The sequence below is a fragment of the Brienomyrus brachyistius genome, chromosome 22 (assembly GCF_023856365.1).
Source record: "Brienomyrus brachyistius isolate T26 chromosome 22, BBRACH_0.4, whole genome shotgun sequence".
NCBI lineage: Eukaryota > Metazoa > Chordata > Actinopteri > Osteoglossiformes > Mormyridae > Brienomyrus > Brienomyrus brachyistius.
Genome location: NC_064554.1, coordinates 5120833 through 5148779, shown reverse-complemented (window position 1 = coordinate 5148779; position 27947 = coordinate 5120833). Strand labels below are relative to the sequence as shown.

General features: G+C 51.9%; 1 protein-coding gene across 3 annotated transcripts; it reads left to right on the top strand.

Annotated features, from left to right (window-relative positions):
• LOC125718229 (inactive rhomboid protein 1-like) lies at positions 1–26092 on the top strand. Of its 3 annotated transcripts, none has more exons than XM_048991902.1 (19): positions 1–279; positions 16352–16490; positions 16886–17025; positions 17631–17732; positions 19240–19453; positions 19870–20076; positions 20237–20359; positions 20710–20885; positions 20977–21228; positions 21330–21441; positions 21561–21635; positions 21718–21879; positions 22857–22921; positions 23003–23066; positions 23173–23267; positions 23741–23816; positions 24426–24526; positions 24785–24938; positions 25114–26092. In XM_048991902.1, the coding sequence occupies exons 2-19, from the start codon at positions 16380–16382 to the stop codon at positions 25531–25533; spliced, it is 2649 nt and encodes an 882-aa protein (XP_048847859.1). In that variant the 5' UTR covers positions 1–279; positions 16352–16379; the 3' UTR covers positions 25534–26092. The 3 variants fall into 3 exon arrangements, with proteins under 3 accessions (XP_048847859.1, XP_048847857.1, XP_048847860.1); XM_048991900.1 differs by having other exon boundaries at positions 17628–17732; XM_048991903.1 differs by lacking the exon at positions 17631–17732 and having other exon boundaries at positions 25114–26033.
• Positions 26093–27947: the final 1855 nt, after the last annotated feature.

Here is a 27947-nt window from a genome sequence, read left to right as displayed (position 1 = left end):
GTGAGCGCTCCTCTGGCAGCGGCCGGACTCGTGTGCGGGAATGTGCCGGACGCGCTGCGAAAAGCGGGACTCGACCAGCACTCTCCTGGATCGCAGTACCCCAGCGGCTCCAAACTAGGGCTCTGGCTCGGAGAGTGCGGGACGTGGATAATACACACACCCTGATTTATTTAATTTTTTGTTTTTGCGCTTTCTAAGGAAGTGATACAGAAGGCAAGATCTCAGGATATTATACACGGCGTGTGTTTACAGCCCACAGCGGAAAAATTTGTAACGGCGGTAAGTTTGTATGGCGTTTTATTTCGATTGATATGATCGGTGTTTTTTTTTTTTAAATAATAGTAATAATAATATGAACTATAAAGGATGAGCACTGTGAACTTTGCACACTGTGCAGTGTTTTTATGATTCATCGGCTGTTCACACGGGGATTCCGCTTTTCATCTCACTCTGATCTTAATTAAGCGGCGGATCGACAACTCTTCTAGAAAATAATGGAAGCGTAGATTTCATGTATATATATGGTGGTGTGGCGTGATAAAGTGGTCAGTATCGACCCTTTTTTTTAGATTTGTAGACTGAAAAAAGAAGGAGGTGTCTTGTGTTTAATTTGAAAATCTTTCTTTTGCCCGGTGGCTTGTCTGCAATGCTGATATATTGATTTGGCAGAGGAATCAGTGTCCAACGTTCACACGGAGCTTGTGTGAAATGCCCACTCCTGGGAACTGTGCTGGGTTACGCTTCTAGGTAGTGGTAGTTGGTGAAGCCGTTATGAGCAACATCATGTCGGGAATGGCTGACCATGTGTATTGCCAGGGCTGCTTCTTCCCATTTATGTTTTTGTGGTTTGTTAGGAAGCATTCGTAGACGAAGAATTGCTTCTTGGTTATGTCATTTGGGAAGGATCCCGACTGTACATGTGCGCCGTACAGTACGGTTAAGTTTCTAGCGCTCCGGTCCAGGAGCTTAGCGCGTTTGATCTGTGATGCGACGTATTGCTGCACTCGCGCAGCGGTACATGTACATTAAATCTATATTAGGACTTTCGTCGTGCTCAGGACTGAAACCACATATTGCAGTATGTCGACTTCCCGTCTCAAGACACGATTTTACTGGCCCTTTAACTCTACGGTCACCTGTCAGGTTGCTTCCCAGTTACTTGTGTTTAGCTTTGTGGTTAAGGAAACTTGGAGAAACGACAGGTAGTGAAGTCCGTTATAGACTGTTTAATGTTCTTGCGCAGCTGTGCAAAGTCAAAAGAAGCCGGGCGATCGGTGGTGGAGCAGACGCTCTGCGAGCCTAAAGCGATATCTGACCGGCCAGGTTTCACTTTTCCCTGCCGGGAGCCACCGCAGGGACGCGATCAGCCGTGGTTCGCCAGTAACAGCGATCTTTGTGCAGTTTGGTGCAGACTGCCCCTCTCCATTGTTTAGCTGGTTTGTGCGCGTGGGCAGGAAGATCTTTCTTCAAGATGAATGAATGGAAGTTCGGATGGGGCTGTTATTGCAATCTCAGGAAATGCAATACAGTTTTCGACGCCGTGGGCAAAACAAGACCACCAGACCTCTTTGTACAAGTGACACAAGCAATTAAAATAACTTACATAAATAAAGCTGAGCAGGTTGGGTGGCCTTTTTCAGGCTGTCATTTTGATCTGGCTATTAAAGAACCTGGTAGCCCATTTTAGACCCCATGAGTTGGCTACTGCAGCAGGTACAGTGTGCACGTGGTGGCTCCTTGGCAGCCTCTAGTTCTTGAAAACCACCCCTGGCTCATGGTGATGTAACGGCTTGCTTAAAGCGAGCCCTGGTCGTGTGACCTCAGCTGCCCATTTCAGCCGATGCCGTCAGTGCTGGCACGGCTTGGGGACCCGGCAGTCTGGCTGAGTCGGTCTGCCTTAGGGCCCTGCGCTCTGTGAAAGGGAAGGCATGAATGCTTTGTGAGTATCGGCAGTGCACAGGACACAATCCAAAAGCTTAGACACACGCCCCTGGAGTTATACACCTTATTGGCAAGAGACACGCCTCTACTGGTACCACACCCTATTGTACACAGGCATCCCCCTCACAGGGACACACACTATTGGTAAGAGACACCCCCCCCACCCCACAGGGACACACATAATTGGTAAAAGACATACCCCCACAGGCACCAAACCCTATTGGTAAGAGATACGCCCCCTGCCTCCCCCACAGGGACACACCCTATTGGTAACAGATACGCCCCCACAGGCACCAAACCCTATTGGTAAGAGATACGCCCCCACAGGCACCAAACCCTATTGGTAAGAGATACGCCCCCTGCCCCCCCCCACAGGGACACACCCTATTGGTAACAGATACGCCCCCACAGGCACCACACCCTATTGGTAAGAGATATGCCTTCTGCCCCCCCCCACAGGAACACACCCTATTGGTAACAGACATGCCCCCGCCCCCCCACAGGCACCACACCCTATTGGTAAGAGATATACCTCCCGAACCCTCCCACAGGGACACACCCTATTGGTAACAGACACGCCCCCACAGGCACCACACCCTATTGGTAACAGACACGCCCCCACCGGCACCACAACCTATTGGTAAGAGATATACCTCCCGAACCCTCCCACAGGGACACACCCTATTGGTAACAGACACGCCCCCACCGGCACCACAACCTATTGGTAACAGACACGCCCCCACCGGCACCACAACCTATTGGTAAGAGATATACCTCCCGAACCCTCCCACAGGGACACACCCTATTGGTAACAGACACGCCCCCACAGGCACCACACCCTATTGGTAACAGACACACCCCCACCGGCACCACAACCTATTGGTAAGAGATATACCTCCCGAACCCTCCCACAGGGACACACCCTATTGGTAACAGACACGCCCCCACCGGCACCACAACCTATTGGTAACAGACACGCCCCCACCGGCACCACAACCTATTGGTAACAGACACGCCCCCCACCGGCACCACACCCTATTGGTAACAGACACGCCCCCCACCGGCACCACACCCTATTGGTAACAGACACGCCCCCACCGGCACCACACCCTATTGGTAACAGACACGCCCCCACCGGCACCACACCCTATTGGTAACAGACACGCCCCCACCGGCACCACAACCTATTGGTAACAGACACGCCCCCACCGGCACCACAACCTATTGGTAACAGACACGCCCCCACCGGCACCACACCCTATTGGTAACAGACACGCCCCCACCGGCACCACACCCTATTGGTAACAGACACGCCCCCACCGGCACCACAACCTATTGGTAACAGACACGCCCCCACCGGCACCACAACCTATTGGTAACAGACACGCCCCCACCGGCACCACACCCTATTGGTAACAGACACGTCCCCACCGGCACCACACCCTATTGGTAACAGACACGCCCCCACTGGCACCACACCCTATTGGTAACAGACACGCCCCCACCAGCACCACACCCTATTGGTAACAGACACGCCCCCCACCGGCACCACACCCTATTGGTAACAGACACGCCCCCACTGGCACCACAACCTATTGGTAACAGACACGCCCCCACCGGCACCACACCCTATTGGTAACAGACACGCCCCCACCGGCACCACACCCTATTGGTAACAGACACGCCCCCACCGACACCACACCCTATTGGTAACAGACACGCCCCCACTGGCACTACAACCTATTGGTAACAGACACGCCCCCACCGGCACCACACCCTATTGGTAACAGACACGCCCCCTGCAGAGTGATCCTAACCTTGCTTCATTTTATGGAAAAATGAAAATACTTCGTCGGCTGTTTCCTGGAACAGTCTGATGCCTTCTGCGGATCTGGTTTTCCATTTGTCCCTTCCGGGATTTTTTTTCCAGTTCAGTCCTGGAAGGATGGGGGTGGGACAGACACTGGGCCTGCCTGCTATCACACAGACTCCCTACAGTGGCTGTACTCACAGCATAAACACGCGTTTTTTTTTCCGAGCTGAGTTACACTCCGTTAAGCTGGCTGTACTTAACGCCCGTTAATAAAGGCTTTTCTTTTCCTGCCGCCCCGGCCAGTGAGAAGCTAAATGCTAAGCAGATGCGCTCAGGTTATTTCCTAGCTGTGGTGAGCTGGCCTGCGGTGCCCTTTGCGGATTAGCCTGCAGGTATTTCCATATGAAGTCCAAACCTGTCTGACTGCATTACTAATAATTCCATCTGTCTTTGCTGTGGCGCTCAGACACTTTTGGTAGGAGCGGGTCAGGTATTCTGATTGGTGGGCTGGTGTGCTGGGGCGGAGCTGTCTTGCCGGAAGCTGTGACCCACTCTGGTCCCTGTTTCTCGCCTGGATGCTGGACGCCCCCGTCGATTTGTGCCACGTCATGGGGTCCGAGAGGAAAGCGGCCTATCTTGCAGCCAGGATGTAGGGTGTTTCCCCATATTGTCTCCACAAAAGGGAATGATTAAATGCCTTCCTGGGGAAAGTTCTCCAGGGGTTGGGGGGCTGGGGAGGGGAGTGTTAAAGCAGCCACCTCCGTGAACAGGGCCATGTGCTACAGTCAGTGGGGGTCGTTGTTTCTTAGGCCACATTTGAAAGTCACTTTTGCCACCACCCCTCTCCAGGTGTACAAAAATTGAAATAAATAGTTGCCAAGTAGAGTGGGGAGACTGTAGCTGGCTGGTTAGCAGAACATGTTGCCTCAGCATCTTCTAAATAAAGAACGTGTGTATTTAGTGTTTGGTGTAACGACTGTTTGTGGCCAACAGGGGGACCCCAAACCTCAGGGGCCCAGCAAAAATGCAAGACTTGAGTGGTGTTTACAATAGGATGTGGTACCTGTGGGGGCGTGTCTGGATACAGCCTCAGCATTCACATCCTCACCTCTTTCGCCCCCCCCCGGTCTCTGGAGCATGGTCATGCACTTCCTGCTGTCTGATTACAGTCACCCACCCCCCATCCCTTCCATGTGCTGACCCCCCCATGAGGGCAGGCCTAGACATGCCTTCATAAGTGCATCAGACATGACATAATCCAGCTATTCTATTTTGGGTCGCACACATGCACACCCCCCATAGTTTTTTCCCGTGTGTCCCTGTTGTGTTGCATGGTTTAGCATGGAGTTCTGGGAAAAGCCTGCGGAGTGACTGGACATGCAGTAGGCTTGTACAGTGGGGAAGGGGACAGCTGCTGATTTGTGTCCGAAGACGGGATTTTTGTGGGAATTTCTTGGCAGCTCGGGGCATCCTGTTATTCCCTGTGATCGTTCGGGGTGAAGGCTGAGCTCTTGGGTTCCTGGAAGTCCTCACATTAGCAGGAAGGCCATTGTCACTGTCTCAGGACATGTGGCTTCCCGTGGAGGTCAACCACATGCAGTTGGGTCTGTGGCCACTCACCTAGCATCCGCGCCTTGGATTGTGCGCAGCTGAGCACGTAACAGGCCGCGTCCTGCATATTGGGGGCTACTGTTGCGTTGTCCTGGTAACCATAGTCCAGTTTAAACACTCGGCATTCTGGGAGTGGCATTCTAGCCCCAGTTGCTTGCTTCCTCTTCATGGTTCCTGACAATGTAGCATTAGCTTTAGCATTAGCTTTAGCATTAGCCTTCCACAGCCAGGCTGCTTCAGCACGCCCCCAGCTCCCAGAGGACACGCGCTCTCACGGGCCGAGCCGCGGGACAGGGTGGGTGATATAATACCCTGGGTTGGCCGAGGGGATCGGGTCACCACCTTAAATAGGGCAGCCAGCCATTCTCATGCTATCTTTGGCCCAGCAGCCGCCCTGGGGACTCGTGGGTCACGGGGGCAGCGTGTTACAGTGTGTCGTGCCTTGCAGACGTGCTCGTGATCAGACTTCTCCCGGAGCTCGAATCCCCAGAGACTTCCGGCCCTTTTATCCAGGACAATGTTTTGATGCTGTAAGACACCTGCAGGGAATGTTCGTGGTTTGTGATTTTAACCACTGTGACCCCTGCTGTCCAGAATTAGCTGCTGTGTGTTTATTTGTGGATATTTTCCACCTGTACAGCGCCCTTAAGTCTTTCGTCTGTGGGGTTACCCAGAATCTGTGTTTAAATTTGTGTGCTTTTTTTACACCTTGTTTACAGTGTCGTGTCAGTTCGTGAGTTTGTGTACTTTGGCGTTTTCCATCTTCAGCGGCATGAGCTTAATACAACAGGCAAACCATAAATAAATTACCACTTGGCACATCAGAGCCTTCTCTCTCATTCTCTGCACTCATTTTGGCCTTAGCACAGCGTGTGTGTTCAGGCGACGGACCAGAAGGGGCGCTTCTGAGCTCAGGAGCATTTTGGCTCCTTTTTGGTGTGACGCTCCAGGGGTCAGGGAGCGTCCCCCTGGCCACAGTTTCCACTTTCTATTGCTGGAGGGTCAGACTGGGGGTACAGTGCAAGGTCTTCAAACCAGATCCTGCTAGCAGGTGTTTTTGGTCACCATGCAGTTCGCTGGCGTCTGAAGCTGAATAACAGGATACAGTCAGATTATCTCCGAACCCTTTTTAAAGACTAAACATTTCATATTCTTTTGGATTTTATTTTCTTTGGGATCACTTGATTATTAATGGATTTTGGCATTATAGGCGGTGAAGAAATTGTGCATAATAAAAAAAGCATTGTGGATCAATGAGGGGAAAACGACAACTTTTGGTGGAATTAGCACGCTAACTCTCCTAAAAACAGCTCTCAGTATGACACTTCCAGGCAAGATACGATCAGAGGTATGTGATTATCGGGCAAGATTCACCAGAATAACCAAATACTGCCAGGTTTCGTGAAACCGTAAGCCCAGAGACTAGCATGGGCAGGCTGGGGTGTAAGCAGAAACACTTACATTTGAAACAGCCGGCTGTGTGCTTTTTTCCCGCATGCTGTTGGGCGGGGCTGCTTCTCGTACTGAATGTGTGTATTGTGAGTTTATTAATAGAGCTGCAGATGGGGGGGGTCCTGTGGACTCAGACATTAAGGCACGTGGTTTGGAGATCTGGTGGCTCAGCTGGCAGGCATTGTGGTTTCAGTGGGGGTGCCATTAAAGGAACCGGGTTAGGATTTCGGTGGGGGGACGCCGGTCAAAGGAACCAGGTTAGGGTTTCACTGGGGGGTGTTGGTCAAAGGAACCAGGTTTGGGTTTCAGTGGGGGGTGTCCGTCAAAGGAACCGGGGTTTGGGTTTCTGTGGAGGGTGCCCGTCAAAGGAACCGGGTTTGGGTTTCTGTGGGGGGTGCCCGTCAAAGGAACCGGGTTTGGGTTTCTGTGGGGGGGTGCCTGTCAAAGGAAACCGGGTTTGGGTTTCTGTGGAGGGTGCCCGTCAAAGGAACCGGGTTTAGGTTTCAGCGGAGGGGGCACTAAGGCCCTATAATTTTCAGGATGCAGAAAACGTGGACAGAATTATGGAATCGAGGCATGAAAACAGTATTTACTCATAAACACAGAATTGCGTGAAATTTTGCAGATATTGCATTTACATTTTAAATCTATGAATTTCTCCACATTTTGCATTTTGTCCAGATAGCGTAAAATACCCTCGCAGAAGGCATAGCCTGGGACTTTTTGACCAGCAAGGACTCTGTCGGAGCCAGATCTGGCCAAATGAGTGCAGGGATGTTGCCTAGTAACCATAAGGCTCTGTTACAGGAACTTAGGGCACTTCCCAGGTAGCTCAGACGTTTACAGGAACTGCCCCTAATCAGCCCTTTCTGATTTTTGTGTCTCAATTGTAGTGCAGGGAACCAGCAATGCAGTTTCATTCACGAGAAACCAAAACTCACCCGATGCTTTTATTCAATCCGACTGCGACTTGAATCGTTAATATTAATAAAGGCAAAACAATGCCCACTTTATGCTTAAATTATACTTATATGCTTCATATGCCTCATCGCTCTCCATCGACTTTGTATTTGCATCTTCGTATCACTTTCGTCTGCTAAAAAAAAGACTGAAACAACCCTACTACCAATAAGGCAAAAGAACCCAGAACTTAGTTTATGTGCTGCCAAACTGAAAAAAAATAGCCTTTAAGTTCGACTACACAATTCATTGTAAAAAATACCTCGATCTCGATTCATACCTCTTTGCGATCTCATTTCTAAATTTCAATGGTTCTTCTGCATTGTATTACATCCGCTGGAGCAAAACAGGCACTCCCGCTTTTCCCCAGAGTTTCAAGCGTCCCATAATTCTGCATTCTCTTTAAAGGGTGCATTCTCTTTAAATCACACCAGGTACCTCACTTTTGGCACTTTAAGAAAGGTACTTCAAAGTGTTTTTCCACTTCCGTAAAAACTGGGACCGGCATTGAATGACATCACAAAACGAGGTGGGGTATTTTGTACTGAATCCAAAAAATGGGGTATAAGTGGCTGCAATTCAAAATAAAAATGAGAAAGCCCAAAAGCAACAAAAGATATTATTCAAGTTCACATGTGCAAACACACTGAAAATTCACAGACGCTTCACAAATTCAGAAAAACACTTTCATCAAAATAACACATGCGAACCACACTTTACAAACATTCACAGACGCGCTGCAAATAACCGAAAACTGCAACTTTGGAAACGCGGGCTGCAAATGCAACTGCAAATTTCAGGGCACACTTTTCAATGGAGCCAATGGCGAAAATGTACGTTACAAGTAAAGTTACGGTATAAACGGGTTTATAGTGATCATGGTTATAGCGATTAACTGCATATATGGATCAAAAAGCTTGGGATAAAAAACCATTTCCTGTACAAATAGGCACTGTTAAAATAATTCGCTTATAGTAACCAAGTAGGTCAGCGTGCAGTGTTAATTTTGGGGTCTTTGTAAACAACATTTTTTTTTACTTTATTTTAATCACCCTACTTTGCCTTGCGGTAAACCCGTCTGCTTCTGGCTATAGCTACTTGAGGCTAATGGTGGTATGTAAGGAAATTCTCTCTAGTGAGGAATACAGACTCAGCAAAGCTTATGATAAACCCCCCAAAACTAGCGAAACTACAAGCGACGCTGTCCAAAATACAAATGTCATTTAGATGGTAATCTGTGTTAAATGGTAGATTAGATGTGACTGATAACTGCTGCACTATAGCCTATAATTGCTCAGGGAACTACACAGGTTAATCATGAACACAGCTGCCACTGATTAATTGTAACTTAAAACCATGCAGATTAATAGAAAATTTAAAACATTTACGTTAAAAACAGTATTACAAACATGTGACCGTCTCATAAGTGTCCCCCGGAAACACTTCCGTTGTGTTGTGGGCTATTTACAGCGCGGTTCCTAAGTTTCAGTTGTTTTCTGCATTTGCTGCGCGTCCGTGAATGTGCAGCGCAGGTTGTAAAATGTGATTCGCATGCGTTGTCTTATTGATGAAAGTGTTTTCTGAATTCGTGTAGCATCTATGAATTTGCAGTGTGTTTGCAGGTTCATTATGAACTTGAATAATATACTAATGCTTTCAGCCCGATTTTTCTAGTAGACGTGCATTTCTTATTTGTATTGGGCTTTCTCGGCCACTGTACTGTAGTACAGTCGTGGCCACGGGTTTTCACAATGAAACAAGTATCGGTTTTCTAAAGTTTGGCTGCTACAATGTTTGTAGATCTTTTTTGTCAGATGTTTCTGTGGTATACTGAAGTGCAAGCATTTCATCCGTGTCAATGGCTTCCGTTGACAATTACATTAAATTTATACAAAGAGTCAATATTTGCAGTGTTAGACCTTTTTTTTCCAAGACCTCTGCGATTCGCCCTGACATGCTGTCAATCAACATCAGGGTCCGAAGCCTGACTGATGGGCCGCCCATATTGCATAATCGATGCTTGGAGTTTGTCAGAATTTGTGGGCTTTTGTTTGTCCCCCCCGCCTCTTGAGGATCGACCACAAGTTCTCAGTGAGATTAAGGTCTGGGGAGTTTCCTGGCCCAGAATGTTTCGTGAGCCACTTAGTTATCACCTCTGCCGTATGGCACGGTGCTCCCGTCACGCTGGAAGAGGCATTATTCCTCACCAAACTGTTCTTGGACGGTTGGGAGAAGCTGCTCTCGGAGGATGTTTTGGTACCATTCTTTATTCACGGCTCTGTTTCTTAGGCATGATGGTGAGTGAGCCCACTCCCTTGGCTGAGAAGTAACCCCACACATGAATGGTCTCAGGATGCTTTACTGTTGGCGTGACAGGACTGATGGTAGCGCTCATCTTTTCTACTCTGGATAATGTTTTTTCCGGATTCCCCAAAGAATTGGAAGGGGGATCCATCAGAGAGAATGACTCAGTAGTCCGATCCCTGTGCCTTTTGCAGAATATCAGTCTGTCCCTGATGTTTTTCGTGGGCAGAAGTGGCTTCTTTGCTGCCCTTCTTGACACCAGGCCATCCTCCAAAAGGCTTCGCCTCACTGTGCGTGCAAATGCACTCACACCACTCCCGAGCAAAGCTCTGTGCTCTTTTTTCAGTTCGGCAGCTTATAAACACTTAAAATCTGAAGCAGATCTGAAATAAATCTGAAAAAACAAAGTTTGGAAAAAAATACAACGGAATTTGCGAAAAGATGAAAATGCAAAGGAGTTGGGTTAGGATAAAGATTTCTGTTCTGCTCCTGAATAACCGGAAGTTCTTAAATACTTAGTGGAAGCATCGCGTCTGATTGCTCTGCACATGCTTGTGGTCAGACCACCAGCGTGTGATGTGGCTGTCGTGTGGCTTGCGTTTCCATGACAGCCGTGCTGTTCCTTACCACTCCTGTGCCACTGTGTGTCCGTGACCCTTTCAGAGGTGGGGCTGCTGCTTCTGCTGTGGCGTAAGGCCGGTGTTCGCTCCACACCGCATATCTGCTGCGTGTTTTATCAATGCATTTTGAGTCATTCAAACATAGCAAGTTGACAGAATACGCTGTTAACGGTCTCTGGGCTCATTGATGAAGTCACCTTCTCGGAGATTGAAGGCGTTCCACTTCTGCATCCACGCTGCGAGAGTAGCAAGCTGCTTCTGGGCACACGAAGCCAACTGTTCATCAGGAGCGGTTCTGCTCCGGTCATGTCCCAGCCGCTGGTCGCTGGGTGCTGGCTGTAAAGTTAGCCCCTTGAACCCAATGCTGGCTTTGAGATCCACTGCAGAGTCATAATCCATATTTAACCTCCAGTAATAATCTCAGCTCTTTGGGCAGTTGAGTCTTTTTATGGTTCTGTTTCAGCAGCTGAGATAGGAATGGTCCCGAGGAGTGGGGTCCCTTTCCCCAATAATGCTACTTCCTGTCTTATTGGACTCCTCCTCTCCTGTCTCATGCCTTTTCCCTGCAGTGGCTGCTGCCAGCGACCCAGGCCAGGCATCGTGCTCATGTTTTGAAGCCCAGTATGGCTGTTCCTCAGCCTCCCCTTTATTTAGGGGAGATTTTGTGTGTTTGTCACCGTTCCCTAAAGGTCTACTGCTGTGGTGAGAGCCACTTCCTGTAATATGGCCGCCCTGCTGGCTGTTTCCTGCCCATGCTGGATTTTCCCTCCTCCTGAGCCTCATCATCCTGGAAGCGGACCAGTGTCTGACCCCTGGTGTCACTGCAAGCTTAGCGAGGAGCAGGAAAGTGGGCGGGGGCCGTTTTGAGGCAGTGCTGGGGAGTGTGAGGGGGTTTCCAGGCCTCCTAGGATTAGTTAAGAGCGTCTGGCCCTGGAGCTGAGGGCTAGGCATGGGTGGGTTTCCATCCTCGGGGGCATTTTCTGTGTGGGGGCTCTAAAGCTACTAGGTTCCACTCTGAGATTTATTGAGTTGGCGAGCCCCTCCCGCACTGAAGTATTTTGTTTTTTCATCGCTGATGTTTCTCCCAGGCTCTGGCGGATGGGCTGGTCCTTTGGCCTGGGTTCTCCCTTCTCCAGATGGATAGAAGGCAGATCTGGCCCTAGAACCGGACCTAGAATCCCACCCGGGGCGTGTTGGGCACATGCACAACGAGGTTTTCTGAGAGCCAGATGCAAGCTGATATCATCCTGGTATATTTAAATTAGGATCGTGTGCAACAGCATTGCAGCTCAGTGCGAGACTCAGCTTCCCATTGACTTCCTGCTGACTTCCGCTCAACTTCTTGCTGACTTCCTGCTGACCTCCTACTGACTTCCTGCTGACTTCCACTCAACTTCTTGCTGACTTCCTGCTGACTTCCTCTCAACTTCCATGATGACTTCCAGAGGCGTCTGTTGGAAGTGGGAAGTTATGTCTCAATGGCCCTCTAGTGGATTCCTCCATGCCTCCACCTTTAAAGGACTTGCCTGCCTGTCTGAAACCCCCTGCTAGAGTCGCCAGCAGCAGCATGGCTCTCGCAGTGTGCTGGCGCTCGCTCCGGTCCCTGTGCCAGCCTTTTGGGGCACCATTGCCAAGGCCCACTGTGGGACCCTGCTGTCAGACTTGGTCTCCTGCCGTTGGTCCTCGCTGTGGGACCCTGTCAGACCTGAAGCGTGCTGTCAGTGCTGCATTTCTCCCCATCGCCCTCCATGCTTTAGTGGATCCTCCAGACCTTTAAGTTGTCATTGTTTTGTAAAGTGAATAAAATCACGACAGAGTAGGGAAGGCAAACAGACAGGCTGGATCTCTGTTTCCCTGCCGCAACAGGGCACACATCTCAAGTCTGCAGGCCCCGTGCACCAGTACAGGGTCGCAACCTTTGCTGCACACGCTGCTGGCTCACTGTCACTGACGTTGATGCTTGATGATGATTTGAAGCCTGGTGACTGAACCCGTGTCCACACATGGATGTGGGGTTGCCCACCCCCCCCCCCCCCCCTCTATTAGGGTTGCCACCATTATCCCGCATAATTCGGGACACAGGATGTTCCAATATGGGATCGTCCCATATTATAAGGGACGGGGGCCAACCCTACTCTCTATGGAGGTGGAGTCATCCTCCCCCCTTTTACTCTGGGTATGGGGTCGCTCTCCACCCTCCCTCTCTATGGATGTGGGGTCGCTCTCCCCCCTCCCTCCCTATGGATGGCTCTCCGCTATGTGTGTCTGAAACAGCTCGTCTCTGAATGTGACTTTGGTTGCTCCCTCCATTTTGTAGCATGATTAAAACATCAAGACAACAACGGTAATAAGACTGTACTCTGTGTGTCTGTGTTGGTTTGTGCGTCTGTATGTCTGTTAGTGTTCAACCACCCCCCCCCCCCATCTGGCCCCTCCAACCACCCAGAGCCCTGCCTGGAAGCACTCTGGGAGTATGTGTGGCATTTCCGTTGCTAAGAAAGCAGCCCCCCCCCACCCCCCCAAATCTGGCCTGCACCCCGTTGCCCTGTCTCTGCTCCATTTCTGAGCCAGCCATGTGACTGTCGTGCGGCCACATTTTTTTGCACTTGTGGTGAGAAGGTGGGGGGTGCAGTGATGCATTCTGGGATGCCTCATGCTGCATGACCTGGCACTGTGCCCGCCTCTCCTGCCTTCCTCCCCTCGTAGATGTTTCTCTTTCCCAGTTTGCTCGGATCTACCCAACTCCTGCATCATCTCCGATGCCTAGCAGTGCTCTGCAGACTGCACACCCGCGTGTGTGGGTAGGCTGTGGGAGTGGCATGCGCGTGGGCATGTCGGTAGGACGCAGGTGGCTGCGTGGCCGTCCACAATCTCCTGGGTCAACTGGGGTTAGCTCGGTTGGAAATGGGGCCGCGTGACCCCGATGGCGGCTAGACGAAGAGGGCAGGGGTCCAGTGGACCCGCGGTGACTCCGCTTGCTGCTTGGCTGCCGCTAGTCTCCATTTTACAGGCCTGATTTCCATGGAATGCCGTCCTGTGCTGCCGTGGAAAGCTGCTGGAACACAGACAAGCTTTTTATGGTGTGAATTAAAAACAGCAGCCAGAGGAAAACAGTCTCTGGAGCCGTCCGTAATGGCTTAGACCTCGAGAGAGAGGCCCCTGGATTGGGAAAACAGGATCACTTGGCCCCAGAGCCACAACCTGGAGGGAGACGCTGATGATCACCCATCTCCTCTGTTGGCAGCCCACAGACGGCTGGATACTGTACATTGTACAGGGCAGTAGGCGGCAGAGGGATTCCACCTGCAGTAGGGGCCTGCTGTTATACCTTTGAGAAAATCTCCATTGCAGTGTATATTCCTGGACACCCCCAGGACACTGTCCTTGCCAAGCATTCACCTCCTCTGACTTCATTCTCTGCTTTCTGTAAGTCATATTAACAAAAAAGCCTTGTGTGAAGTGAAACTCACCCTCCCTGCTGGGGGGGGGGTCAGGCCCTGAATTCCGGGCTCTGTGGTGTGCTGGCTCCGTGCCCTAGGACCCGATAAGTTTCCTCGGAAATCGTAAGGGGTATTTTAGGGTCTTCACCTCAGTAATATGGTCCTATATGACCCCGGCCATTTGTGTGTGTGTGTGTGTGTGTGTGTGTGTGGGTGGGGATGGGGTGGGGTGGGTGCTGTGGTTTTGCTGGTGTTACCCATGAGGAAGTGACATGTCAAACTCGTGGTCTGGGTGCCCTGTGACCCCCCCCCCCCTCCTGTCCGCAGCTACTAGCTGAGGTCACACCATGCTGCTTGCTGGTAATGGTAGTGATGGTCGCTGTGGTGATGGTGCAGGGTCCTGAGTGTCAGCTGTCAGCCCCTAGACAGTGAAGATCCTTCTGGAAGCCTAAAGGGACCTTCTGCCTTTCCGGAACCGGGGGGGTGGTGGGGAGGGTGACGCTGCTCGGTTTCGGGCTGAATCATCGGTGAAACTGAAATCGCTGGTGGTGGCTTTGTGGACGAGGAAGTGGGTGAGGGGGTGGTGTGACTGGGCTGCCTGAGGGGGGGGCAAAGGTAAAGGCTAAGAGTTTGGACAGAATGAAAGTGGTCTGTGTTCCCCTTTGATACGCTGCTCCTGTGAGACATGGGGAGGAGCTCAGAATTAATGTGGTCGTGACCCCTGCCCCCCCATCTCAGACAGAAAGGCTGCTTGGGAATCGCAGATGGTTGAGGTGCTCAGTGTCACCAGACAGGAATGTAAACAGAAGCCCCCCCCCCCACGTCTGTGGGCACGCTAACCTTACCTTGTCCTTTGTTATGCACGTTTTGAATCATTACCGTTTGGAGCCACCAGGTGGCGTCTTAGGAAAGTAGACCCCGGAAATCTCTGCCTGTCTGGACGTAATCACCCTTCGGCTCCCTGTATAGCTCCTGTTAGTCTCTTTTTGTTCCTTTTATCATCTCGGGGTGGGGACCACATTCAGTGCTCCGTCATATTTATTACTGCTCAGCTTAAATGTGTAATTATCTGGTATTAAACATCCACACTTCAAAAAATAAAAAGAAAATATTGAAATAATCTGTTGAAGGATAGTCTGGGACCTGATGCCAGTCTGGTTTGGACATTATGAATATGGTGGGTGGCCTTTTCTCGCAGTGGGGTGAACGCGGCGTGAGATTTCTGCTTCCTGGAAGCAGGGCGGTTGGGGGCCGGGGGTCAGCTTTTGAGGTTGACTGCCGTGTGGGAAGGAGAGACGTCTCAGGGCCCCATGACTGGGGAGTTTGAGAACCCAAGTCTCAGCCGGTGTGGGATAGCCTGCTCAGTGATGGGAGGGGGAGGGACCAGGAGCTGACCAATGAAACAACAGCATTTGGAAGCACCTCCCCCCACATCCTCTGGGGCTCTATTGTCTGTCTGCTCTCTCATTCTGACTGGAACTCTTTTGTAGAACGTCTTCACAGTGGCTGCTAACCCCGATACTCAGCAGCACCCCCTGCTGGTCAAAGGGGAGCCATCGCTACTGGGGTTCAGACATTCAGCAGAAGCTGTGAAACTGTCACAGGAGGTTCTGCAGCATCTCACCAACCCTGCTTGTCATGGCATTTCTTGTGGCACTGAATCGCTTTGTGGGGGTAATTTGGTTAGATGTGCTGGGAATGCATGAGCCAGGCATGCTTTGTGCTCCCTTTGGGATAGTACTTCCCGTCAGGGATCTCGACCGTCCCCAAGTCAGAGCCTGGAAACATCCCACCAGCTGAATGAGCGTGGGTGAGCGCCAGAGAGGGGTGGTGCTTTCCCACAGAGACGATGGAAAACAAATAATCCTGTTATGACAGAAGGGATTTTTTCACAGGGAACATCTTCGCCATTAGCCTATGGGAATATTTCATGGAAGCTGGTTCAGCCTGTGTATATAAAATACTTCTTAAAAAACTTTTGGCATTTTAGCGGCACACTGTGGTAGAGAGGAACATTATAGAGGTTCACTTTCACGTTTTGTGTGACATTCTATGTAATTCCTGGTTATTGTCCAAGTTCGGGTTCTGTGACTGAGCACAGAAAGCGCGGCGTGTGCTGTGCCGTTTGCCCATCCTAGCTGGCCATTGGTCCGTTTTTTTGTCAGAGCTGCTTCGTGATTGGCCGGATGTTGTGTATGTTCTGTGGATAGGTGGGCGGCGGGGGGCGGGGCTGCAAACATGGCGGAATCACATCGCCAGGGCAGCCTGCAGAGGAAGAAGCCGCCATGGCTCAAGCTGGACATCCCTCTGACTCAGGTGTCGCTGGACGAGCCCCCCACCCATGCCCAGGTGACTCCCCATCCCCAGCCGCCGTCCAGTGTGCATGTCTGATGACGCCGTGTTTCTGTACGCATCACACTCACGTTGGTTTCCTACTTCCTGACTCCTTCTCCCATGTGTCTTTGTGTGTCTGTCATTGTTCACTCACTGATCCTGCATCTCCACCTGCATCTGCTATCTGCTCTTCCTCTTTTCCTCCTCTTTCTCTCTTCCTCTTCTGTTTGTCTTTCTTGATGTTCTTCCTCTGTCCTTGCTTTATATTTCTCCTCCCTGTTCCTCCCTCTTCCTTCTTCCTGTTTTTCCCTGGTCCTTTCCGTATCCCTGCTCTACGTTTCCCTGCTCTCCCCCCTCTTCATCCTCTGTTCCTGCCTCTTCTCCCTCTTTCCCTCATCCCGGTCACGCAGCCGGTGAGGCGTCACGGTTACCTCCGCAGCTTCAGCATGCCGGTGGAGAACACACATCTCCGCTCTTCGGTGGCTGACCCCCTGTCCCAGAGACGCCCTGCCTTCCAGCGACAGACCTCCATCACACAGACCATCCGGAGGTGAGTCCTGGTCTCTCTGGCTCCCCCTAGAGGATGCGCTCGTACCGTCATCATGCTGACCCGTATGCCTCGTCTGCTGGGCTTTGCAGGATGCTCATCTGAACCTTTTAGCTGGAGAATAAGCTCTCTGTGCACACAGGCAGGGTGGGAGTTGAACCTGCAGCCTTGGACGTAGGCAGGTTTTACCCAGAGGTCCGAGCAGAGACCACGTGGTCCCTCCATTCGTTCGGAATGAGAGGTTGGAGGATTTGGGCCCAGGGTGCAGGTTCTGTTGCATGTTTTTGGGGAGGGTCCGGGCCCTGGCGTGCGAGCTGTGGAAGCCGTGTGCCCACAGCATAACATGTATATGTTTGCACCGCCGGTGTCAGGGGCCCCCGGGTGTCCGCATGTGTGTGTGGGGTCTCTCGCATCCTCGCAATGCCACTTAACTTCACTCGCCGTCTCCCCCTCTGCCTCACTAACCCCTCCAGCACCCGCTACGCCCCCTGCTGTCTGTCCACAGGTTGCAATCTGTTTCTCTCTTCTCCTCTCTTTCTCCTCTGCCTGCTTCCTTCCTACGCTGACCTCGGCCACCCCCCCCCTCCCGCCCCCCCACCCCCCAGCAGAAGGGTTCACTTTGAGCGGATCAGCACCGTGCCTGTGAAAGGGCAGCGTGCTGCGCGGCGAGCCTCCCGGACGGGGCGCTCTCTGTCCAAGATCTTCCTCAGGTACTGCAGAGGGAGCGTGTGTGTGTGTGTGTGTGTGTGTGTGTGTGTTGGGGGGGTGACCGTCCATGTGGATGTGCCTGGTTCAGCAGCTTCCTGTCTTAGCTGTAAAAGCTGGATCTGCAGATTATGTGTTTTCATTGCTGTTTCTGTTCCTAGTCAATAACACTGCTGTTAGTCACCCGGCCCATATGGCACTTGGAAGTGACTCATAGAGTTAAATTATTATTGCCTAGTTTTTATAAGCTGCTTTGCACTTATTCCCACAGACTGCAGTTTTGCATGGTTTAAGTCAGGTGCTCTCTGTCTCTGAGGTGTAACGGTCTGTCCCCAGCCACCCAAACTGCCATCTGTTCTCGGGGTCTCAGGCCCAGAAGCTCGTGGTGCCACTGTGGACCTGTGTTTCCCACAGGAGCTCTTAGATGGCTATTGGTCGTGAAAGGCAGCAGGCTTCCCGACTCCGGGCACTGGCAGTAGGATTTGGGAGGTTGGGTTACGGTGAGAAAGGCAGGACGGTGCGTATTGCAGACAGGCGACCTTTTAAAAGACGTCCAGATGGGGATGATGCCAGCGCCGCCCCGCGCCAAGGCCAAGGAACTGACCGCAATGTCAGGAATGCTAACAGCCCGGCGACACAGATCAGGCTGCACTCCGATAATACATCACTCCTCCAGGGCTCTACATTGCTTCCCAATCCGGTCCTCGGGGATCCACAGTCGGTCCATGTTTTTGCTCCCTCTGAGCTTCCTGCCAGACGGCCCACATTTTTGCTCCCTCCCAACTCCCTACCGGGATCCCCGAGGACTGGATGGGGAAACATCCGGAATGCCTCTCTGTTTTAGAATGCCGTTTGCTCTAGAATGCCTCTCAGTTCATTGCTCCTGAATGTTCCAGAAGAAGGGGTGGTTGCAGGCTCCCTCCTGCTGTACTGCTTGTGTGCTGAGGGGGACACATGCATCCTTTACTTCAGCTGCTTGCAGCCGGAGAGAGGTGGCTGTGATACTGGGTACAGCGAGCAGCTAGTGTGGGGTGGGGTGGGGCGGAGCCAGCACATGTGACTGATGAATGAGTGAGTGGGGGTCTGCGGGGTGTCCTGCTAGATCATCCGAGTGTTGCGAGTGTTTTATTGTAATGAGACTGTGACACACTGGCACTAGGAGGCTGTTCATGTAAGAAAAACAGCTGGGATTGGCTTGCTGGCCCCTGCCAGTGCATAGCCTGGAGCCATAAGCCTTGTGCTCATTGGGAACTTCCAGCTATTGTGTCACGTGGCTGAGGCATGTTCAGACATGTCTGCTCCAGGGCCTCCGCAAGCAGAAAGTGGCATTAAGCAGGACATTTGGAAGGAAAATTCACAGGGAGTTTGGTTGCTTTTAAACTCATCACTTGTTACTAATCACGTGTTACTTGTCAGTCGTCACGTCTCACTCATCACTTTTAGTTTGCCCCCTCCCCCAAATGGAGCAGGAGGGGAATGGGGATCCTCAGCGCTCTCTGTCTGCGTCCGCAGGGGCACAGCAGACTGGTTTGGCATCAGTAAGGATGGGGACGCCACGCAGCGCTGGCACCGCAAGAGCCTGCGTCACTGCAGCATGCGCTACGGGCGACTGAAGGCGCAGGCCCTGCGCGGCATGGAGCTGTCGAGCCAAGACAGCGTTTCGCTGGCTAGTGCTGAGACGCCGCCGCCGCTCTACCTGCCAGGGCCACAGCACGGCATGCAGAAGGTAGACCCCCCATCTACCCCAGTCTGCTCTTGACTGCCCCAATCTGCTCTTGACTGCTCCTTACTGTGCCGACTGCTTCTTACTGCCCCTGACAGCTCCACACTGCCCGTGATCTTTTCTGTTCCTGACTGCCTCCGACTGCCCCTTACTGCTCCCTGACTGCTCCTTACTGCTCCCTGACAGCTCCACACTGCCCGTGATCTTTTCTGTTCCTGACTGCCTCCGACTGCCCCTTACTGCTCCCTGACTGCTCCTTACTGCTCCCTGACTGCTCCTTACTGCTCCCCGACTGCTCCTTACTGCTCCCCGACTGCTCCTTACTGCCCCCCGACTGCTCCTCATCCCCCTAATCTGCTCTTTACTGCCCCCATCTGCCCCTGACTACCCAGCAGCCTGACCCAGTCTCCCCCCCGCAGATTGTGGACCCCCTGGCGCGGGGGCGTGCCTTCCGCATGGTGGAGGACGGGGAGGGATTGAGTGCCCCTCAGACACCCATGACGCCAGGAGGCACCTCCGTCTGCTCCGCCACCAGCTCCCGCTCGGGTCTTAACCGCCTACCGCGGAGACGCAAGAGGGAGTCTGTGGCCAAGATGAGCTTTCGGGCTGCGGCGGCGCTTGTCAAGGTGAGGCGCCATCTGGGGCGTCCCAGCTAGGTCACGTGACTATGCTTTTCGGGTCCAAAAACTCAGCTGCTGACCTCAGTTCCTTCAGAACCAAGTGAAACCCAAACTTTCTCTCCCTCCCCTGACTGCATCGTGGTGGTACGTGGTCCTCGCACCATAGGGCCGCCCCCTGCGGGAGGGTACCTCCTTTCGACTACAGAGGCGGAGCTTCTCCCCTGCTGGTTTCCTGGACGATGAGAACTTGGACCTTCCAGAAGACCTGGACACCTCCTTCTTTGGCCATGTGAGGGACCTTTTTCAGCCCCTTCCATTGTTTTCTCTTTGTTTTCTGTTTTCATGTCCAGGTCAGAAAGTTTTAAGCCATGAGACCAACACCTCTTTTTTCAATAGTGGATTATTACATCAGAAAGGCCTTTGAATTTCTAGGAGCTGTAATTTTAACGATTTTTCCTCACCTGTTGATAACGGGCTAATGGAGATGTTTGTAATGTCTGTGCTGCTATTGACGTCTGTTTCCATTTGACCTCTTGTCAAGGCTGAGTCTCTAAGTGTATAGCAATGAATAGCAATGAGACCTCTGATGAGAAACGGCCTGTTAAACGCTATAAGTATGTCTGTGTTCCTGGAGGTCAGGAGGAGGCGCTGGCCTTTATGCCTCAAGACGGCCTCCCTCAGGAGGAGCTGTCTACGTACATGGAAGAGGCGTTCGAGGCAGTCACAGACCTGGAGTCGGACGGGCTGGCGGAGGGGGGGGATGCGACGGGCGGGGTCCTGGATCGAGGCGAGCTGGAGAGGAGCCGCTTGATGCTGTGAGGCCACATCCCCCTTCCCTAGCTAAGATCACCTAGTCTCCCTTTGCCCCATGACGTAAACACAACTCCCTCCACCCCACCCCCCCAGGCCCATGGAGCGAGGCTGGCGCAAGGTGAAGGAGGGAGTCGTCACGCAGCCCAAAGTGCGCCTCCAGCAGGAGGTGGTGAGCGTCAGCGGCCAGAGACGGGGCCAGCGCATCGCCTCCCCCGTTAAGAAGCTGTTTGCCCGCGAGAAGCGGTCTTACGGCCTAGGCATGGTGGGCAGGCTTACCAACCGCACCTACCGCAGCCACATCGACAGCTACGTCAAGCGGCAGATCGAGGACATGGACGATCACAGGTGCTCGCAAACCCCTCCTCCGTCTGCCCGACTCTCAGACGGCGTGCGCTGGTGAGGGGCTTTATGGGAAATGAGGTGACGCACTCTTGGCCTTCTCCCAGACCCTTCTTCACATACTGGATCACGTTTGTGCACCTGCTGATCACCATCCTGGCTGTGTGCATCTACGGCTTTGCACCAGTGGGCTTCGCTCAGCACGAGACCGTGGATTCCGTGAGTAGGGCTCTTCCTTGTTCTGCCGCCGGTTCCGCCCAGTCCCACGTGGATCAGTCATTCTTCGCTGTCTGATTTGTGGTATGTGGATATCTGGAGCACTCTTCTGTACCTTGCAGGTCCTTAGAAATAAAGGTGTCTATGAGAATGTCAAGTTTGTCCAGCAGGAGAACTTCTGGATTGGGCCAAGTTCGGTAAGAACAACCTGGCATAGATCGATGGGAGGGAAGCTCTATACGGCAAAATATTTTTGATGCTTTGTTACCTCACTTGCAGGAGGCGCTCATCCACCTGGGAGCCAAGTTCTCCCCATGCATGCGACAGGATCGGCAGGTGCATGAGTTGATCCAGCAGAAGCGGGCTAAAGAGCGCAACTCGGCATGCTGCGTACGCAATGACCGCTCTGGCTGTGTCCAGACGTCTCGGGAGGAGTGCTCTGTAAGTGCGTGCTTAAGGGACTGCAGGTCTACACAAGTCAAAGACAATTTTACCCTTTTACTCCTTGACACTGAATACCCATCTATAATACAGGTACTGTGTCATTAAATACCTGCCTGTATTATAAGTACTGTATTATTAAATACCCACCTGTATTATGAGTACTGTGAAATACCAGCCTGTATTACAGGTACTGTATTATAAAATACCTGCCTATAATACAGGTATGTGTTATTAAATCCCTGCCTTAATATAGGAACTGTGTTATTAAATACCTGCCTGTAATACAGGAACTGTGTTATTAAATACCTGCCTGTATTATAAGTACTGTATTATTAAATACCCACCTGTATTATGAGTACTGTGAAATACCAGCCTGTATTACAGGTACTGTATTATAAAATACCTGCTTATAATACAGGTACTGTGTGATTAAATCCCTGCCTTAATATAGGAACTGTGTTATTAAATACCTGCCTGTAATACAGGAACTGTGTTATTAAATCCATCCATTTTCCAAACCGCTTATCCTACTGGGTCGCGGGGGGTCCGGAGCCTATCCCGGAAGCAATGGGCACGAGGCAGAGAACAACCCAGGATGGGGGGCCAGCCCATCGCAGGGCACACTCATACACCATTCATTCACGCAGACACACCTATGGGCAATTTAGCAACTCCAATGTTTTTAGACTGTGGGGGGAAACCGGAGTACCCGGAGGAAACCCCATGACGACATGGGGAGAACATGCAAACTCCCCACACTTGTGACCCAGGCGGAGATTCGAACCCAGGTCCCAGAGGTGTGAGGCAACAGTGCTAACCACTGCACCACCATGCAGTTATTAAATACTTGCCTGTAATATAGGAACTGTGTTATTAAATACCAGCTTGTATTACAAGTACTGTGTTATAAAATACCTGCCTGTATTACAGGTACTGTGTTATTAAATACCCACTCTCGCACTCTTTCTTCTCAGGCCACCCTGGCGGAATGGGTGAAGTGGCCTGATCGCGCTGGTTCTGTGTGCCATCAGGACCCCAGGTATGGCAGTGCACTGGGCTGGGTGTGGTGGAGAACCAGGTAGCCATTTTCTTTACGTATGTGCCCTGCTCCCCTATGCAGGACCTGTCTGGAGCCGGCCTCAGTGTCCCCGCACAAGTGGCTCAATGACATCACCAAGTGGCCTGTATGTCCCTCCCTCATTCCCACCTCTTCAGCCTCATGCTTGGCTGTCTGGTAGCATGAGTGGATCTAAATACCTCATTTTGGGTTCCTCTGTTCTTCGACTTCAGATCTGTACCAAGTCTGACACGGGTAACCATACCAACCTCCCGCACATCGACTGTGAGATCACAGGGCGGCCTTGCTGCATTGGAACTAAAGGGAGGTGAGAAGAGTACACACAGACACAGACACACATATTAACACACAGACACAGACACACATATTAACACACAGACATAGACACACATATTAACTCACAGACACAGACACACATATTAACTCACAGACACAGACACATATTAACACACAGACACACACTTTCGGTCACTCTTGTCATTATATAACTTCACAGACTGCTGCAGATTCTGTTTCTGGCTTGTGACACAATCCTCTGTGTGATTCGTATGATTTCCCTGTAATTTCCATGGGATTACTATGATTTCAATGATTTCCAAGTGATTATGGTATGAGTTCTATTGATTATGGTGTGATTATGGTGTGATTTTTGTGTGATTACGGTGTGATTTCTGTGTAATTATGGTGTGATTTCTGTGTGATTACGGTGTGATTTCCGGGTGAATACACCGTGATTTTTGTGTCATTTCCGAGTGATTACAGTATGTTTACCTGCTGCAGGTGTGAGATCACCTCACGGGAGTACTGTGACTTCATGAGGGGTTACTTTCACGAAGAGGCCACCCTGTGCTCACAGGTAGGAAACTGAACGGGCTCGCGTTCAGAACCTGACGGCGCAGCACATGGTCGACTACAAGACACCAGGGATTGTGCTCTGAAACTGACCGAGTGAATCTCCTTGGTTGCTCTCGGACCCCCAACCCCCTGGTCCGGGACCACACACACAGCTCCTGGCACGTCCCTAAGCACTGAACCCCCAGCCGCACTAACAGAACATCCTCATGTGTGTGATTCTGCAGCTGAATGCTCAGCTTCACCTCGCTAGCTTAGCCCACCCACTTCAGGCTGACTCTGCATCCCGGGACAGACACGTCCACAGATGGCAGTCCAGTCCGTGCCTCCTCATCAAGATCCTTTTCTGCTCGCTAAGTGGGTTAATTTAACGGCTTTAATTCACCCCGAAGGCACGTCCTGTTCATCTCAAAGAGTCAACCCATGGGTGATGGGGGGTGACGGGCAGCTTGGGGGGGGGGGGGCTTAGAGGCCAAGTTATTGCTGTCCTGCTCTTTATATGTCTACAAAGTTCCTCAGGTTTTATTATTGATTGATTTTGAATGATCCCAAATCATCGTGTTTATGCATGTGTTGTGAGGCATTGTGGGTAAAATCGTGCCTCCCCTTTCAGGTACACTGCATGGACGACGTCTGCGGCCTGCTCCCTTTCCTGAACCCAGAGGTGCCGGATCAGTTCTACCGGCTGTGGCTCTCGCTGTTCCTCCATGCCGGGTCAGTGGCCGGGGCTGGGGGGGGCGGGGGCAGACACCTTGGTATAAGATTCATTGTCATAAAAGCAGTCAGTTTCCAGGTAGATTATACTTTCAGCCTGACCAGTGTCCATAGAAGCATGCTGGAGGTAAATTCCAGAAAATTAAACCAACCGCACTCACAGAACATGTCTGAGACCTTCCTTTTGTCAGAAGCTGACACTGGCTTCCCAGGGTCCGTTTTCTTGGGGCCACACCAACCAGCCGGGTCTGCTTGCAGGATCCTGCACTGCCTGGTGTCCATGGGCTTCCAGATGACTATCCTGAGGGACCTGGAGAAGCTGGCAGGCTGGTTACGCATCTCCATCATCTACATCCTGAGCGGCATCACAGGAAACCTAGCCAGCGCCATCTTCCTGCCCTACCGGGCCGAGGTATCACCCGCTTCCCCGGGCAGCACCCTCACCCTCTGCCCCCACCCTCGCCGTCTACCAGCACCCTCATTGTCTGCCTCCACCCTGTCTTGGTGTAAATCATTTGAGTCAGCGGCAGAGCCGGTGTGTGTGACTGACCGCGCGTGCATAATACATGTCGGCCTCCCCCCGGCAGGTGGGTCCCGCGGGCTCGCAGTTCGGCCTCCTGGCCTGCCTCTTCGTGGAGCTCTTCCAGAGCTGGCCCATCCTGGCACAGCCGTGGCAGGCCTTCGGCAAGCTGCTCTGCGTCGTCATCATCCTCTTCACCTTCGGCCTCCTGCCCTGGATCGACAACTTCGCCCACATCTCGGGCTTCATCTCCGGCTTCTTCCTCTCCTTCGCCTTCCTGCCCTACATCAGCTTCGGCCGCCTCGACATGTACCGCAAGCGCTGCCAGATCATCGCCGCCCTGCTGGTCTTCGTGGGGCTGCTGGCCTCCCTGCTGGTGCTCTTCTACGTCTACCCCATCACCTGCGGCTGGTGCGAGCTGCTCACCTGCATCCCGTTCACGGATAAGTTCTGCGAGAAGTACGACCTCAACGCACATCTCCACTGAGGAGGTGGGCAGCCTGTTTCCAAGAAGCTCCTCCCCTTCACTCGCCCGCCACAAAACTGTGAGAATCGGCATCGAGTTTACAGACCCGGTCCAAAAGGTGCTACTCTAAAGGCCCGGGACCGTCTGCAGCTTCCTCTCAGCTGGACCTTGCTGCTGAGTTGCTCCGAACTGAGTTGAGACTGTAGCCTCAGGCTATATGTGCTTGTTTGTTTGTTTATTTTAAATTTGTACAGTTTTTAAGCACTTCACAAGCCCCCTCCTATTTGTACTCTCTCTTCCCCCTCCCCAAAACGCTCACGGACACGCAAGACGTACAGGCGAAGCCCCCCAACCCGCCTCTGGTGCCTTGTTTGATGTACCGACCGCTGTGCCGGCTGTGGGGAAACCACTGAACGGTCGCACGTCGACCTTCTGTTCATTTATTGCTTCTGAAGCAGTTACAGGTGACAGGAAGGGTAGTGTTTTAACTACCGGAGAATACAGCTGGAAAAAAAAAATCATTTTTGACTGCTGCCTTTGTTTTTTTGTGTATGTGTACAATCAAATGCGTTTTAAATCACTCTGTCCCCTGGCCTGCGATGTCCGCCTCCCAGATCCCACTGCCTGGAACCTAAAGCCCAGCGTTAGTCCCAGTGTCCAATCCCCAAAAAGCAAGGCTGTGACCTGGGAGGAAATGAGGGCTCACTGGTCCTACTGTTTGTTTTACGCAATTAATGAATACAGTGCAACGTAAACAGAAGTGTATAGTGCACATCCAGGACACCAGCAGACACCTCCATGGGACATAAGAAATGACTATTCACACTATGTATGAGAAGTAGCTCACACTTGCATACCAACTGGGAAAGCGGTTGGTTTAGAGAATCACTGAATGGCACAAAAGACCGAATTTACCGAAATGACCCCGTCTGGTTCTGGTTTGGTGGCCTCCTTGTGCTCTGATCCCAAAGATTCAGTTAAGCGACATGTTGGCCCGCCAGCTGTACACTGTGAACCCATGAACGTCACTCTGTGCCTGTACTCTCTGGCACTGCCTGCCCAGCCCACGCACCAGGCGACGCCGTGCATCACACCCGGTATCGCAGCGGGTGTAGGTGGCCCCACGTAGAAATGGAAGGGCACTGGAAAGTGCTGGCAGAGCAGCAGGATGCACCGTGGGTCAGGCAGGCAGCACGTGGATGTGTACCGCAGGTGGGTCCCACACATGCGTGGTCGGCGCCTCCTAGTGGCAAAGAGTGGGAAATGTGCCGTTAGTGGATGGGTGACTGTTATTGGGGGCAGAAAGGCTTGAAACCAGGAACTTGGCGACTGGCTGTTCTCCCTTGAGGGACAACCCAGTTAGAATTATTGATAGGATACAAGTACAGAGGAAGAGCTGTCAGATGGAAAGATACAAGGGTCAAACAAATAGGTCATGAAAGTGTAGTCCCGCCCATTAGATTAAATCAGCCAATGACTGGCAGAGTGTGATGATTCCCACAGCCAATGGGATTTGACTTCATCACATGACATCGGTGTGTAAACACATCGGCAGGAATAACGGGAATGAAGATGGCAGACGTGAGAAGTCAGCATGTCAGTGTTTAGGAAGTGAATGTTTTAACTGCAGGCTAAATCCTCAGTCCCTCCACCCGCCCCTGACCTCACCCCCCCCCCCCCGATCCCGTGCCAGTCCCGTCCCCACCCCCCCCCCCACCCCAGCACCTTTCCGCTTGATCTTGAACACTCTGGCAGCAGTGTCATGTTGCAGTATTTGACGACAGGCAGCATGTAGCACTGACCTCGCTGCCTGGGGCATTGGGGGGGGGCATGCCTTCACAATCCACCCCCTTGCCCAACATCCGTCTTGCTGGCTCTGCTTCTCAGGGTCTCTGCCGCTCAGTCATCCCATATTACGGGAGCTGCTGCCCCCACCTCCCTCCCTCTACCCTCCCCCAGCTTGATGCTGATTCATCACCCGCTCCCCCCCTCCCCCTCGGCCTCACGCTCACACACTGACGCCGCCTCCCTCTCTGTCCCCTGACAGTTATTACTGCTCAGTGTTAAATTTGTGCTTTGCTTAAACAAACATTTTCCTCTGCCCCCCTACCCACAAGTTCATCAAAAACACTCACAAACAGTGATGTCTGATTATCACCGTATTACCCAGAATGCTCTCTGCCTCCCTGCTCTTGGTGGCACAGTGACAGTGAAGGCACAGACGTAGATATACTCTGAGTTTTGGCGTGTAAGTGACTCGGGCGGGAAGCAGATGCGGGTTCAGTGAGACTCAACCTGATACCCTAATGGGTCGCCTTGCTATTAACACGACTATTACGTGAAGCATATGGCAGTTAGTACAATGTAGTATGAATACAAGGTTATGGTGCGATGGTAGTGGCACCGGGAACAGACCCATTCCCCTCATATCAAAC

Excerpts from the sequence above, each read along its gene's own strand:
- LOC125718229 (XM_048991900.1), top strand. The coding sequence starts at position 16,380 with ATGGCGGAATCACATCGCCAGGGCAGCCTGCAGAGGAAGAAGCCGCCA. Across the intron at positions 20,077-20,236 it reads CTGCGGCGGCGCTTGTCAAG|GGCCGCCCCCTGCGGGAGGG; the intron begins GTGAGGCGCCAT and ends CTCGCACCATAG. Across the intron at positions 24,527-24,784 it reads TCGCTGTTCCTCCATGCCGG|GATCCTGCACTGCCTGGTGT; the intron begins GTCAGTGGCCGG and ends GTCTGCTTGCAG.